General features: G+C 39.5%; 2 protein-coding genes across 2 annotated transcripts; both read right to left on the minus strand.

The window, feature by feature from the left end:
* Positions 1-6841, minus strand: LOC128601468 (G-protein coupled receptor family C group 6 member A). The gene is made up of 6 exons (XM_053614695.1): positions 6545-6841; positions 6126-6417; positions 4520-5296; positions 3639-3845; positions 3345-3462; positions 1-2605 (listed from the first exon to the last, which is right to left on the minus strand). Exons 1-6 carry the CDS (start codon positions 6766-6768, stop codon positions 1686-1688), a joined length of 2538 nt encoding a protein of 845 aa, XP_053470670.1. The 5' UTR covers positions 6769-6841; the 3' UTR covers positions 1-1685.
* Positions 6842-13885: 7044 nt separating this feature from the next.
* Positions 13886-15331, minus strand: zgc:112001 (uncharacterized protein LOC550384 homolog). Its single transcript, XM_053614857.1, has 2 exons — positions 15190-15331; positions 13886-15096 (listed from the first exon to the last, which is right to left on the minus strand). The coding sequence occupies exon 2, from the start codon at positions 15085-15087 to the stop codon at positions 14251-14253; it is 837 nt and encodes a 278-aa protein (XP_053470832.1). The 5' UTR covers positions 15088-15096; positions 15190-15331; the 3' UTR covers positions 13886-14250.
* Positions 15332-17183: the final 1852 nt, after the last annotated feature.

A 17183-nucleotide genomic window follows, 5' to 3' on the forward strand; every position in this document is an offset into this window, starting at 1 on the left:
TCTCATCTGTGCTGTGCCTTCGAATAGTCAAGTGGCTGAGAGGATAAAGGAGGATTGGAGACTCATGCTCTTAGGATGCACAGATGGCCACGCTAAAAGTATAAAGTGCACACGTAAGAGCCTAATCTCATGAAAAAACAAGGTGGCTGTTGGTTTACTTTCTTCATCCTAATTACTACTAGTATGTAATACTAGTAACATCTAATGAACAACCGTATACCTCCACATGATGTTGTCTAATCAGTCAATCATGTGGCAGAAGCACAATGCAAAAAATCATGCAGAAACATTTTATGTTCAAAACTTAAAAACTTCATTTAATGTTGACATCAAACATCAGAATGGGGGAAAAAATGTGATCCCTGAGACCTGATTGTGGCATATAAAAGAAAATATTTTAAACTGTTTACTGTATTTATGCGAGTATGTGTACAAATAATTAACATGTTACAGCACAGAAAAAAAGATTTTCTATAATATCCAAAATAATTTCAACAAAACTTTAATTATACAATAACTGTTTCATACAATAAAGGCAAACATTGTTTTCAGAATTACTGCACTTCATGTAAATGAAAAACACCACACAATTATTAGCACCCTTCATGGAAAATATAATACAAAAAAAGAGTAATTACTCATATTGTGACATTTAAGTACAATGAAATGCTGTATTCTGTTATTTTAAATATCTCTTCCTATACTGTTTAATAAGGTTGATGAAGGATCTTAGATTTTGTCCTCTATGCACAGCATTTCAAGAGGCTTTACATATTATGTTTGTGCTTTTCAATTCAGACCAAAGATATTCAATACAGTTAAAATCCTGCAATGATATGACTTTTGATAAACATTGTTTTTGTGACCTGCAACTACTTCTGTATTGATTTTATAAGTCACACTTTGTTAATAATACTATCTACAAGCATGAAAATACCCTTTACTCCTGTTAGTGGAACTAGATATACAATTAGTGTGCCTTGAAAAATATATTCTGTTTTAAGATCATTTACTTCTTTTGAATATTATTATTATTATTATTATTATTATTATTATTATTATTATTATTATTATTATAATATAAAAAGAATATACTCCTTATGAATATAATATTGTTACTGTGACACTCGTGACGTCGTAAACTGGCTCCATGCCGAGCGCATATATAAGCGATATACACCGGCGTTATTTCCAGGGATACCGCCCTGTCTGAATGTAGGCCGAGGATCCTGTTATATCCAGAGTCCCGCAGTTATTTAATGGTAGATTAGTGTTCTTAATAATTTCCAGAGTTGGTGTACTGTGTTACTGTATTCCAATGACTTTTTCTGATAACGCAGTAATGTAACACATTACATTTTAAATTTATGTAATTTGATTAGTTACTGATGTCAATAAAATTACATGACTTGTGTCACTAATTTATTGTTAAGAAAACAATATTAAGTAAAATGCATTCCAAAGATCTCAATCTGATTGAGGATCTGTGGGATGTGCTGGACAAACAAGTCTGATCCATGGAGGCCTCACCTTACAAGACTTAAAAGATCAGCCGCTAACGTCTTGGTGTCAGATACCACAGCACACCTTCAAAGGTCTTGCGGAGTCCATGCCTCGATGGGTCAGAGCTGCTTTATCAGCACAAGGGGGACCTAAACAATTTTAGGCAGGTGGTTTTAATGCTATTACTGATCGGTGTATGTTGATGAAGACTCTTGTAATTCCCCTTTGGTACATAAAGACACTTGTTGGGATTTAGTTCGCTTCAATGTATTTTCTGATAATATCCTGTACCATCTTGGAGTGAAGTGGCAGAGCAAGACTCCGTAGTTGGAGACCATAATGGCAGAGAGCTGGATAGTGGGTCGTTGTTCCTTTAGTGTGACAAAGAGTGGAACAGCACAAAGCCAGGCAAACAAATGAAAGAGCATGCTGAAGACTGTAGGCTCAGTCTCTCTTGTTCTCACTTTGAAGGCCAAAAAGAAACAAAGTATAGCTAGAACAGCAATGTATATATGCATCATGGCAAAGCCAACAAATGTAGACCCTTGAGTGCACAGACGGATCATGGTAATATGGTCTGTTGCGTATTCATCAACTTTGAGAGGATCAAATATAAACCAGAAGAGGCAAATTAGGACTTGAACACCAGTAAGGAGGCCTATGTTGACAAAAGCCCTATTAAACTTGCTTAAGAAAAGCTGTCTATTTGGGTCATAGGACATGAAGACTAAGAATGAGCCAAAGGCCTTAACCAGAATGCATGATACAGTGAGAGTGAATCCAAGACCATACATGGCCTGTTGTACCATGCACTGATGGGAGCTTGGATCGCCTAAAAAAGCTATTACACTTCCAAAACTTACAATCAGACCTACTGCCATGATGCATAACAGAATGAAGTTGATCTTTACTGTTTCATGGTTTCTGTATATAATGAATAGTATAATTGAGAACACTAACAGTAGTATGCCTATTACTGTTCCAATCATCACCACAATAGAATGCGCTGCAGACCACTCCAAAATCCCAAGCTTCCATTCCACACATTTCGCTGAATTAGGAGGAGAAGTTCCATTTATACACTTGGTACAGGATGGTTGATCTACGTGGAGAAAAAGTGGAACATCATAACGGTAAATACAGGAGGATTAAGGCAAACATTGTATAAGTGTGCGCACCCCTAAAGTAATACTCAGTTGAAGCACCTTTAGATTTTATGACAGCATTCAATCTTTTTGGGTAAGAGTTAATCAGTTTTGCACAACTTGACTTGGCGATATTTTGCCATTCTAACTCTGTCAAACTGTCTGGGCGGCTTCTGTGCACAGCCCTCTTCAGGTCACCCCATATATTGGATTGGAACATGTTTTGGTGAAGCCATTCCTTTGTTGATCTGGAGGTTTGGTTTGGATTATTTTCAAAACTTGATAAAACCAAAATTTTGATGAGAGAGGTCTGTGGTCCTTGCCTTTATTTTGTGATTTTGCTTTAAATATGATTAGTTGGACTGAGGTATTTGAAAAATTATGTAAAACAACAGATAGTGGGGACATGAGAAAGATGGGTGTTGTGGAGTGTAATTTGTTCTAATTCTTAGTTTTCATATAAAGCAATGTATGATATAATTGTTAGCTATGTTCAGCTATTATTGTTTACAAGGGAAGCCATGTATCTTTTAGGCAAGCTAAGCATGAAATAGCTCCCCGAGAATACATAGAAAATGGTTTCATAACCTTTTCTGAAGTGATAACCTTAAGAAAATCTCTGCTAACCTTAAAATCTTACTAGGTTCTGAGGTCCTTTATTTTAGGAATGTTTTATACACATTTAGTTGTACTCACCCTCCTGGTCAGAATAATATCCAGCACTACAGTTGGTACAGGTATAGCAGCATGTTATATTTAATATGTGCTTGTATGTGCCTGGTGGACAACGCTTTGAACACCTGGACTCAGGAACCTTGATGTGAAGAGAGAGGTGTAACTTCATTAAAATCCAATCCTTAACGATGTAGTTGTGTTAATTATATACATAACATATGAATGCTTTATATATATATATATATATATATATATATATATATATATATATATATACGATGTTTCTAAGATGAATAGCATTTATTTTTCTCTCACCGTGTTGTTAAACCATGAGATTTTGTCCTCATAGACATCGACGTTGTTACTGCTTATAAGGAATTTTCCCACCACATCAAGTACTCTTTCATCACCATCCTTCTTCCACGTGATGAGATCATAACCGTTTTCAAAATCACCATCTTTATTAAAGAAATATGTCTGGTTGTCCAAGGTGAAGCGCATCTGACGAAGAATGCTTATAAGCTGAACATAAAAAAGGATGAAAATATTTTTAAAACATAAAAAACACAGTTTTGAGTGCTGTATTTAAAGATCATATAGTCCAGTAACCTAATCTGTCGTGTCAGCTGTTTTGGACATTGCTTCTCTTACATTTTTATAATCTTTTTCTTTTGTATAATCCGAGCTAGTGTGATTGAGTCTCCACCCAAGTATTTGCTACGTTCTGCTTTCCAGCACCAATCATAGGCAGCATTTGCTGGACCCCATGCAAATACACTTGTCAGAAAACCTATGACCTAATTATTATCAGAATTTGCACTCTGATAAGCATCTACACACTGACACTTGTCACTGGCAAGAATGTCCTTGTTTCTGTTTACTTTTCAATGTACTTCACTTTTCCTGTTTTTGGCTTGTGGTTAAAGACTTGCCTGTGTTAATCCTGTGAGCTTTTGTTCCCTTTGGTACAGTTCTAGCTTCGATTGCTGGAAATGCTCTGATAAATGGTGTATGAATGTAAATATGATCAACGGAGCCTCCTAATTGTTATAAATACAGTTAGCTACAGTAAGCATTGAGTTTCTTCATCCTAAATGTTTTACTGGTATTACACATTGACTATCAGTGTTATCAGGGTAAATTACTCAAAAAAATTAACTTTGTAACGTGTTACACCCAAGTGTGTTGACCATTACCTTCCAAGGCAGGAAGTTAGTGTCTTCAGTACAGGAAGTGCTGTCACATTTTAAAAGTTTCTTGATGGCATGAGCAATGGCATAGACCGCCACTCTCTGACCATAAGTCTCTGTCAGATCCACATTGTGAAGGTCCATCTTATTGCAATCCAAAAGAAATGAGTTCTTTGATTGCTGACTCTGGGTGCAGTTGGATGACATTTGTTTGTACTCACTGATGAAATCATTCCTTGCTCCTGGACTTGGTCTAAGGTTCCGCAGGTAGCCTTCAAAACCAGGAATGTCCCCAGTGACAAAGGTAAAACCAAATATGTCTCCCACTTTGTTAATGTCTGTCATCTTCATTAAGAAGTTTGTTGTAGACCAGGCATCACTAGCTATCCAGACCCGCCTAATGTTTCTCTTAATCATCTCCTTAAAGAGCATCTGCACAAGTTCTGGTCTTAGAATAAGCAGAACAGCTGTGGCATTTGAGGATTCGATACGATCAGCTACCATCTTTATCTTCTCGTCCATATTTAGAAAACCTAGGTAATTTGGTAACACTTCATGGAACTGGAGGCACACCTGTTCTTTTTGTGCGTCCTGCAAAAAGTTCTCAAGGACTGCTCTGCCATATTCATCATCAAGGGTAACCACCCCAACCCAGTTCCAGGAGTAATGTGTCATGAGCTTTACCAGTGCCTGAGTCTGGTACACATCACTTGGAACAACACGTAAGAAGGATGCATAGCGTAATTTATCGCTCAGTGCTGGTGCAGTAGAAGTGGAACTTATCTGTTAAAAAAAAAAAGTCATTTTCAACAAAGAGAAAATAAATCAGTCAACTTGTTAAATTGAATTGTTGAATATGTTACTGGGTTAAAATATCTTATCACACTAAATAAAAATGATTATATTTGATTATACACAAACAGTTCAAATGTACATGAAAGTCAATGATGAGGTCAACTTTGTGCAGAATCTTGTGGAAATCTGAATGACCAGGATATAAAAAATCTATTTATTAATTATTTTATTATACTCTAAGTTTTATTAAGATGCATAAATAAAGAAACATTTCTATAAATAAACAATTAAAATGGAAACAGTCGTTATAGGATAGGATATCATTCATAACATTCAGTTCGGTGTGACATGTGGGCTCATTAAAGAATCGTCATCAAACTGTAAGACCTTGAATATTTTTCAATTTAATGTACTGAGTAGAAGTCTTAAGCTTTATTGTCACATGTCACAAAAATGCTCAAACATTTTACAATGAATAAATAATAAAAAGAGCTATGTAAAATTGCATTTGTATTGAAATGATTTCTTTACATGCTGTTTTACCTTTTAAATACCTAGTTGTTCAGATGTTGTAAAACATAAAAATGACGTGCACAAACCCTTTATCGAAACATACCTAGATTCAGTGATTTTATGCAATTGCTGTATATTTTCAAAATAAGAACTGTGTAAGAAGCATTCCTGGAAAATAGAATTTAAACTACTGCACAATTTGTGAATAAATGTAAACAATTTTCGAAAACATTAAGTCGGGTGATAAGATGGAGCCAGGAAACTACAGAAAAGCTGATAAGAACAGTGTCTCAGTATATTTTACCTGGGGGATCATGTAGAGACTGAGTAGTTTTGCCACAGGAATAGACAGTTCTGAGTATCTTTCACCCAAGAATGCTTTTATGGGTGAAGTGAAGTTTGAGTAGTCAGAGAGGACTGTAGGTGACCCATCAACAGCAAGCATGCGCTCCACACACTCTAAAGCTTTGGTCCCGTATGCACAAGGATCACATATCAGATATCCAAGCTTAATCCCGGGAAGAAAGCTAGAGTTATTGATCTCTTCAATTGTGTGAATTGCAGCTAAAGATGACACAAATGGTATTAGATCAAAGCTAGAAGAAAAGAAAAGAAAAAAAAACAAGACCGGGTTAAAATGAGGCATAATTAAAAGTAGCACTGTTGATTTAACAAAACAAAAACAAAATGTAATAAGAACATTAAATTCTACTCTATACTGACTCTTTGCAAGTATACATTTCTGGACATATCCGATCCTGAAGGTCTTTTATATTAGAATGAACTGATGCCAGAATTCCAAAGACAATGTCCCCATGTAAATAAGCTCCAAAATGAGACCGATTTACATCACAACGTGCCACCAATCCTAGCATCACAGTTAGCCCCAGCACATAAAGACACAGACGAGGAACAAAGGTAGTCATGTTGTGAAGCCGTGAAGACATAACCTTTCTGTCTCACACTGCTGCAATGAAAAAGAAATCTGAACTTACTAGCAGCCCTTGAAAGATGTGTTTTCCTGTAATTTGGTGGAAGGTGGTAGAACAGGAACAACAGCCAGTGACACACTGTTATCTCTTACTGTGCTGAATACAGTCACTTACCTTAAAATGGGTGTTAAAATACTGTAGCATCATCATACTGTAGAAAACTGTAAGATGTGTTGCATTATGGGAATTTTATGTGAAATCAGTAAATTGCATTATGGTTCAATAGAAAAGCTACAATAGGGTTCAATGTAAAAGTTATAGAAGCTCCAGGGTCCCCAGTGTCCCATCTCTGAGGATTTAACATGTTTTCTATGAGGCACCAAATATAAAAACTTGGCTATCTCTTTTCTATCTGCCATTTTTGAACATTTGTGGCTATACTGATATTTTAATACATTATTGCTTTTTAAAACATTGGTTTAAAAATATTTTTGGCCACCAAGATATTCTTTTATAGCAAATAATCAGAACAAAATGAAATCAGATTCTTCAAAAATATATACTTTGGCAAACAAAAATAAATGTTAACTGCAGATAGTGCTACTGCTACATGCATCCATCCATCCATCTTCTACCGCTTTATCCTTTTCAGGGTCACGGGGAACCTGGAGCCTATCCCAGGGAGCATCGGGCACAAGGCGGGGTACACCCTGGACAGGGTGCCAGTCCATCACAGTACACACTCACACACCCATTCATACACTACGGACACTTTGGACATGCCAATCAGCCTACCATGCACTGGGGGAGGAAACCGGAGTACCCGGAGGAAACCCCCGCAGCACGGGGAGAACATGCAAACTCCACACACACAGGGCCCCAGCGGGACTCGAACCCCCGACCCTGGGGGTGTGAGATGAACGTGCTGACCACTAAATTTAAATAGCAGAGACATTTACAGGATTTACCAGTCGTAGTGATGACATCACTGTCCCAGACAAGCGTTCCGAACCATGACGCATCACAGTGGCTTCAAAAATGTGAGATAGAAAGAGCATTAAACTTTCTTCATTTGGCACCCATGGTTTTTGCCTTTGTGGAATGTAAGAGGTTACGTTTGAATGCAAACCACAGTTGAAGTTGTAGATAAAATGAACGTGGTATCTCAATGCTGCATTTATCATGCAGTCCTTCTGCACGCTGTATTTTCAGTTCATAAATGAAAGTGTTTTTCTGTACACCACATTACTTGACTGACCAGAACAACTACATGCATCGGTGGCAGATTGAACGCACGATGATCACCTGAGCGCAAGTTTGGCATAGTAACAAGATTTTTTGTTTTTTGTTCTTTTGTTTAGGTTACTTTTGTTTTGAGCTTATTATTTAGAGTACACACCATGATCCACTACTCTTAGTGGACACCAACATTAAGTTTTATTTTTTATTTATTTTTATTAAACATCATTATTTTTGTTTGGTTTACTGAAGATTATATTTTATTACCATAAAACACACACACACACACACACACACACACACACACACACACACAATACAAGGTATAATACAATGCAGTGTATTTCATATACATGTCAAAAATAGATCCATGTTATATTTCTGTAGAAAACAGTCATGGAATGCAAGGAACAGTGTCTATATAACACTTTTCCTCACAGATAATTTATTTTATCCTTATTGCTAAACTTCAACATTGTTATCGGGTCGTAGGTTAAACATGCTATGGTGTTCCTGAGCTGTAATAAGTTGCCCTGGAAATCTTTTGGGCACATACATCACATGTCATTTCAGATACAGAATCACGTCTCGACACTAAAAGTCCAGCTTTACATAGAACTGCTTGTAGAGAGGTACCTGGCTGATTTAAGCTAGTGAGATAAATTGTGAGGTAAATTTAAGCCAGTGGGCTATAGGCCAGAAAACACAAATACTAACAAAATACACAGAGAACAGATTGATTAGTACAGTTTAGGTCATAAGTTTACAAATGCCTTGCAGAATGTTAATAATTAAAAAACAACAAAATAAGAGGAATCATAAAATATCATTTTGGGTTTTTTTTTATTTAGCACTGCCCTGAATAAGCTATTTCACACAACAGATGTTTACATATAGTGCACAAGACACAGTAATAACTGAATTTAGACAAATTAACCAGTTCAATTGTGTCCCTTGTTTGTTGTCATATCACAGCAAACCAGTGACTACATTTTCCATCCTGCACAGCGGCCTACAAACATGGCCGTCATGGACTGCAATTCCCAGAACACTCACATTCACTCTAATCATGCACACCTGCATCCTATTCACAGCACTCACAACCACACATATAAGAGACTGGTTCTACGCAAGAACTTTGTGAAGTATTATGCTCCGTTACCTAGTCTCTGTCGTATTTCCAAGCCTTGTCTTGTGTTTGCTTTTCTGGTTATAGACTTTGTTTACCCTGTTGACCCCGATCCTCTGCTCTGCCTTGTTTAACCTGTCTGCCTGATCGTTTAACCCTAGCCTGATCCTTTGTACTCCTTATTGTTTGATTAAACTACCATACCTGCATTTGCTTCTGTCCTGCGCCTACATTACGTGACAGAATACTTTGCCTATAACATGGTAGCAGCAGGAAAGAGGAGGAGACGTCATGCTAGGGAAACCAAGCAAACTGTCCCAGCTGTGGATTCGATCCAGTTTCTTCAGTGGACTGTCATAGATCTCCCAGAGCCGTATGATGGGTTATCAGGCTACCCTGAATAGTTTCTTGTTGACTGCCAGATCTATTTTGCAAGCCTAGCGTACCCCAAGCCCGGTGAGAAGCAATGGCTAAGGTTCCTGTTGTCCCGGTTTTATGGCCCAGCACGCCAGTGGGTGAAGCGTCTAGTGGCCATGGGATCTTGAGAATGTAACGCAGTTTGTGGGACTATTCGTGATATGTTCGGAAGTTCAGAATCCTGCACCATCCTGGAGGATCTTTTGGGGGAGGCCTGCCTCAGAGATGAACCTGACTTGCCGTTCACCACCTACTATGAGCAGGCAAACTGGGTGACCTCCTTCTCAAAGCTCCTGCCTAAGACCCACTATGTGGTTTCCTCTGAAGAGCTTCAGCCGTAGGTCAACATGGCGACCTCATCTCCAGAGCTCGAACCTGAGACCCACGAGGTGGTCTCAACTGCCAAGCTCCAGTTGGAGGTCAACATGGCGATCTCCTCCCCAGAGCTCCAGCATAATGTCAGGTTCCTGCTAGAGGTCAACAAGGTGACCTCCCAAGCCACATTCCTGTCCAAGGTCAAAGAGGCGATCTCTCAAGCCATGTTCCTGTCTGAGGTCAAAGAGGCGACCTCTCTAGCCAAGTTCCCATCCGAGATCGAAGAGACGACCTCCCAAGCCATGTTCCTGACTGAGGTTGAAGAGACAGCCCCCTAAGCCAAGTTCATGTCTGAGGTCGAAGAGATGACCTCTCAAGCCAAGTTCCTGTCCGAGGTCGAAAAGGCGACCTCTCAAGCCAAGTTTCTGTCCAAGGTCGAGGAGGCAGCCTCCCAAGACAAGTTCCTGTCAGAGGTCGCCTCGTCGACCTCCCACTCCAAATTCCTGTCTGAGGTTGAAGAGACGGCCTCCCAAGACACGTTCATGTCTGAGGTCGATGAAGCGACCTCGCATGCCAAGTTCCTGTCTGAAGTTGACGAGGTGACCTCCCACGCCAAGTTCCTGCTAAAGGTCGACGAGGTATCCTCCCACCTCAAGTTCTAGTCTGAGATCGACGATGTGACCTTCCACGCAACGTTCCAGTCTGAGACCAACGTCACAACCAACCAATTTATGCTCACGCCAGAGTCTAACATGACCAACCTGGGCTCATGTAACATGAGCATAACTTGGTCGGCCATGTCAGCAGACTCGGGCGTGAGCAGAACTTGGTCATCCTTGTCAGCAGACTCGGGTGTGAGCAGGACTTGGTCATCCTTGTCAGCAGACTCGGGCGTGAGCAGAACTTGGTCATCCTTGTCAGCAGACTCGGGTGTGAGCAGGACTTGGTTGTCCGTGTCAGCAGACTCTGGCGGGAGCATAACTTGGTTGATCGTGACATCGGTTTCAAGCGTGAGGAGATCCTGGTTGGTCGTGACTTTGGTTACAGACTGGAACTTGGAGTGGAAGGACATATCGTCAATCTCAGCCAGGAAAGTGTCTTGGGAGGTCGCCTCGTTGACCTCAGACAGGAACGTGTCTTGGGAGGTCGCCTCATTTTTACGGACAGTTGAATCAATGCACCCCTCCCCCACCCTGACACCTCAGCCCAGCTGCTTGGGTCAAATAAACTCAGTGCGGACTGTTTGAATTCGCCTCAGGTGGAGGTAGTGGTTTTCAAACGGACAGACTGTTACATTTATTTGGAGAAACACAATCAGAAAGTATGTGTTAATATCCTACACACTTTTTGTGTTATTACTATTGCAACACATGTTGTGTTAAATTATCCAATAAATGTGATAAAAAAAAGAAAAACAATTTTACACAAGTGACCAACACAACATGTGTTAAATGATTGCCCAATCATGTTGCAACGTGCAATAATAACACACAAAGTGTGTAGGATATTAACACATCCTTTCTGAGAGTGTACATCTGGGCAAGGCAGAAGACTCACTTGAGCAGTTCCATGGAAGACAATGCCCTTGCTACATTGGAACACAGATTAACAGAGCTAGCAGAGGGCATCGGGCAAATACCCTGCTGGTAGCTCAACATCAAAATACACTGTAGATCAGAGGGTAAAGAAGGAGCACAGCACAGCAATGGCAATGAATACATCACATGGTAGGCAAAATTAAAGTTGGATCCTCTACCTCATATTGCTGGACAAGTGCCCAATCCATTTCATGCTACATCAGCCCATGAGATTGGCAGGGCTGTTCTACAATGCACCAGTGTTCAAGCTGTGGAACTCATGGCAACAAGGTGGGCAAATCACCGCACTTGAGCAGAAAAGTTTAGTTGGTTCAAATGGCATCATCAGAGCCTGGGAAAAACACTCCAGCTGCAGTTATTACCTGGATAGGTCTTAGGTGCACAGGCCCAGTAAGCATTCAGTGATTATTCTCACTGCTCCTTCGAAAGGGCAGAAAATTATGTATTTACATTTACAGCATTTAGGAGGCACTCTTATCCAGAGAAAAGTGAACTGATATATACTCACACTAATACAAATAAGCTATGGTCGGGAGTCAGGAGTTACTGTGAGACATTAAAAAAGGTAATTAATTCATGTGAGTATAGTTCCTGATCTAATTTTATCCAGATGACAAGTGTCACACTTGTCATAAAAAAAAGGCCCTGAAATTCCTCTTTGAGATTCGTAAGGGAATCTGATGGAAACCATTAAGCCAATTCTTATTACTTGATGGAAACCATTCAATTTTCTTGCTTTTTTTTCCAGGACGGAAGTGAACTGTAACTGGTAAATGCAGAGATGTATTTACTGCTTAGTTCATTGGTTCATTATTACCTCTTCATTCTTAATTGTGGACAGAAGTGTCTTTAACGAGCGCAGGCCCCAGCACTGATCAGTTTAGGATGACCCTTATCCACACACAGACAGCGGGAGAGGTGCTGTTGTGGAACTTAAACTCTAAAAAGCAAGGAAAATTTAATGTGCAGGTTTTTTGTTTTCATTCATTTGTAATTTGTATGTATGTATCATCTTGCCTTTATCATTATTTCAATAGGCACCCTATTGTCATTCTATTTTCCATCGCCTGAGGCTGTGAAACAAATTTGGTGACAGCTCCACATACTGGTCAGAAGGTAAAATAACATGTTAAAAATGCTTACATCTAACTGCCATTTTTGCTTCTCCTCCTCCACATTTTGTCCAATTTTCACCAAATGTGGCTCAAATTATCTTGAGACCTGTCTGAACAAAATTTATCAAAGGATCTCTGATATTCAAAACCGTTCTCCCATAATGGACTGGCAAATGCATAAAACTACTAAATCATTCTTGAATAACTTTGCCTATAGTTATGGCTGTTTTCCTTTGATTGTTATGCAACAATTATAGCATATCTGTGAATGTGCGGATCACTGAGTCTGGGTGCTTGGCCCCCGAAAAGCTTTTATTATTATTATTATTATTATTATTATTATTATTACCTACATAAACATTTTTCAGGTATGTTCCATTGTTTTGAGGTCAGGTAGGACAAATGTACTCAGCATAATAAACAAAGGGATCATGAAAGATACTGCTTAAAAAAATTACTCAGACTAATTCTTTGCTGTGTTTAATCTGAATTTTGGCAATAGTTCATAAAACACACATATAATCATAAGGCGTCTCATTCAGGGCATATTTCCACCTCATGACCAGTGTTCCCAGCACAGGCTCTGGGTCCACTGCAGGATCAAGTGGTTGATGAAAATGTATTAATGAATAAAATGAAAGGGGAAAGGATTAAGAAACCTGTCACAGATTAGTAGTTACTCATTCATTTATTCTCTCTCTCTCTCTCTCTCTCTCTCTCTCTCTCTCTCTCTCTCTTTCACACACACACACACACACACACACACACACACTTCAAAATGATGTCAGAAGAGGTCAGAAAGATTTTTTCAAATTCATATAACCCTTGTTCTTTTGTCCACAATGAGGTAAATAACTTGACATAATAATGGTTACAGTTAAACCACAGCTGGACAGTACAAAGAAAAAAACAAAACACTTTCAGATTTGCATATTAAATATTGTTGACAGGCATGTGATCAGATTTTCATATAATAATTGTCTCCCTTGCAATAGCTGTATGGTCATAATTGTATAATGATAATATAGTGCAAAACAAACCTTAAAACTGAAAATGAAAAATGATATATTTTATAGCTCTGTCCAGTGAACAGATTTATGGGAGTAAGTCTCTGGGAAGACATCTGTCTTTTTACTGCCTTTCAGTTGGACACATTAAACAACAACAACATTATAATGGTATAACGCATTTCAGATCAAGATCAGTCTTTTGTCTTTTGACTGTTTACATTTTTTTGCATTTAAAGCCATGTAGATAAAAAGTGAGGAGGAAAAGTCAACAGGATCATCCAGTTTTCCAATAAGACACATACAAGCATGTTCTCAATAGTAAAACCCGGAAAGAATAAAAGTAAAATTTAATTAGTTTGCATAATCATTAAAACCATAAGGAAATACATACATTTCTTGTTCATATATTTCTAGTCATATAAAAATATTGTCCTTTTTTTAATAAATAAAAAAGAGGTGTTTCCATTATTTAATAGGAGAACAGGAAGACGTTTTGCTTACTCAAGTTACAGTGATAATTTTGATCTTCAATTCATGACACACCCCGCCCCCCCCACACACATACAAACATGTCAAATTCATGCGCGTCACATTGATATAAATTAGAAACAAAACAAAACAAACAAACTCCAAGCAGTTTCCAAGTATGTTTCAGTGGGACTGTCAGGCCACTGTTAGGACTGCATTAAGGGCTGAGTTAGGGGTTTCAGAGAAGCCGGAATGGGTAGTTTGTCCAGACTTTTTGGAAATTCTTCTGGTGGCAGTTGAGACAGGATTCTTTGCATAGCTATGAGAAAGAGCGTTCCTGGAATTCTCCCGACGAGGTAGTTAAACTGTTCCTCTCCCAGAACTTTAGACCAGCATTGTGGATCCTTTTCTAGTGAGCTCTTCATTTTGAACCGCACCTCAGGCATGAACATGAGCAGGTTCTCAAGGCACATCCTCCTGGCACCTGTGTTCACTTTGGAGGTCCAAAGCTGCTCAAGGATGAGATCCAGCGGTGTCATACCATTGTGGTCCTCAGCTTGCGGTGAAGCCCCATTTCCCAATAACATCATGACGGCGTCTGAGCGTGATAGCTCACATGCTAGATGAAGTGGGGTTTTGCCATCCTCCATTTGGTCACATCCACCTCGGTTCATGTATGAGCGCAGAGTGGGCATTCTATGTGCCACCTGAAGGATGAGAGCCATGATGTCCTTCCTGTCATAGCGGACAGCCATGGCCAGGTGTGGGGCAGATGATGAAGAGCAGCAGAAATGCTCACCTGGCCTGGCAAGAGCGCTGTCTGAGAACTGATTCAGTAGATATCGTGCATAAGCTCTGTGGTCGTGCACGATGGCATACAGAAGTGCTTGGGAAGGAGTGTATGTCCGTTGCCGGGTGTCTTCTTCCCAGTGAAATGTCTCCATGTTGCGCATGTCCTCCAACATCCACACAGGTTTATGGTCCCGCACAGCTTGGTAAAAAAGAAAAGAGAGGAGTTTGCCCTCCTTGCACGTGTCATCCATCTCTCCAGCCTGCACCACGTATTATATTAGAATTTAGAACACGTTTAGTTGTCAGTGTTAAAAGTCACGTTCAGTCGTCACATAAACACATGTAATTAATACCTAATGTTTACATAATGCCTAATGTCTGGTTTCTCCTGCTGTAATATCACTTCATCGTGAACTCGTGCTTTCTCGGTATTCAGGAGCAGATATCACTATCAAGATAATGACGATCATGATGACGTTTCTGCAGTGCCGGAGCAGTGCGCATGCGCAGAGGCGACGTTGGCGCGAGAGCGTTGCGTGTTGCCATGGCGATGCAATGCGCCACATTTCGCCTACTGGCCTGAAACATCAAAATATTCCTTTTATACATCATGTTTTATTTTGTTTACCAGCCATCTAAACTCATAAAGCCCATAGCTTTCTCAAATAAGTGCATTTTTTTTGGTAATCTCGCGATATTTATATTTGTTTATTTAATTTTAAAAAAGTGTGACGTACTGAGCTGGACTGAAGTCGGTGTGACGTTGGACGTTCGATATTCGATATTCGCGGAAATTAAGGGACCGTCTGTAAAGTCACATACGACATTGTTAAACACGGTTCTAACTTCAATAGAATTTTCAGGGAATGACTTACAGTCACATAACCAACTGTACAGTGTTCATCAAGGTGTCAGCTATAACGCACACCTCTTAGATTTCTGATATTTATCAAAATAAACTATTAAATCATATATAAAATTTGTCATGTATTTTATTACTGCATGAGCTCATACACAAAATATACCATAATTTAAAGCTCAATAGCATTTGAAGGGAATGACTTACAGTCACACAACCAACTGGAACGTGTTCATCTAGATGTCAGCTATAACGCAGGTGTGTTTGGGGTCGTTATCATGCTGGAATACTGCATACTGATCACGCTCTGCTTCAGTGTGTCACAGTACATGTTGGCATTCATGGTTCCCTCAATGAACTGTAGCTCCCCAGTGCCGGCAGCACTCATGTAGCCCCAGACCATGACACTACCACCACCATGCTTGACTGTAGGCAAGACACACTTGTCTTTGTACTCCTCACCTGGTTGCCACCACACACGCTTGACACCATCTGAACCAAATAAGTTTATCTTGGTCTCATCAGACCACAGGACATGGTTCCAGTAGTCCATGTCCTTAGTCTGCTTGTCTTCAGCAAACTGTTTGCGGGCTTTCTTGTGCATCATCTTTAGAAGAGGCTGGTATAATAACCTCCACTCTTCTGGGAAGGCTTTCCACTAGATTTTGAGTATGGCTGTGGGGATTTGCCCATTCAGCCACAAGAGCATTAGTGAGGTCAGGGACTGATGTTGGGTGTCCCAAAGATGTTCAGTGGGGTTGAGGTCAGGGCTCTGTGCAGGCCAGCCGAGTTCTTCCACTCCAACCTTGGCAAACCATTTCTTCATGGCCCTCACTGTGTTCACAGGGACATCGTCATGCTGGAACAGGTTTGGCCCCTTAGTTCCAGTGAAGGGAAACTGTAATGCTACAGAATACAAAGACATTGTAGGCGAATATGTGCATCCAACTTTGTGGCAACAGTTTGGGGAAGTCGCACATATGGGTGTGATGTTTTAGTGGCCACAAACCTTTGGCTATATAGTGTATTTTCATGGGTTTTCATGATTTTAATATCCTGAGCACTAACCTGGAAACTGTACAGCGCTTACATCACTTTATCTCTTCAGTGAAAAACTGTCAACAGGGAGTACTGGCTGTATGTACACAAGCTGAATGGGTGTGAGGAATTTCACTGATAAATGTTAATTCTACTCCTTGCTTATTTTTATTTTGCTAAGTATTTTGGGAATAACATTTAATTAAAATACCCAGTAGGTGGAGATATTACTCTGTTTCTGTCCATGTGTTGTGCCTGCAGCAATGAGGACAGTCATGCCCAGTAAAGTTGTATACTTCTGAAAGCTTTTGTTATATATTATATATTGTTAAATCATATCATCTTCAAGAACATAAACAAATGTCTTTTTCATGTCTGGAGGTGCAAATCAGAAACTGGATAAATTCTAATTCTGTGAGCTGTAAGTCTTTTAAATCACTTTTATCATGT

This window comes from Ictalurus furcatus, chromosome 25 (assembly GCF_023375685.1).
Source record: "Ictalurus furcatus strain D&B chromosome 25, Billie_1.0, whole genome shotgun sequence".
Lineage (NCBI taxonomy): Eukaryota > Metazoa > Chordata > Actinopteri > Siluriformes > Ictaluridae > Ictalurus > Ictalurus furcatus.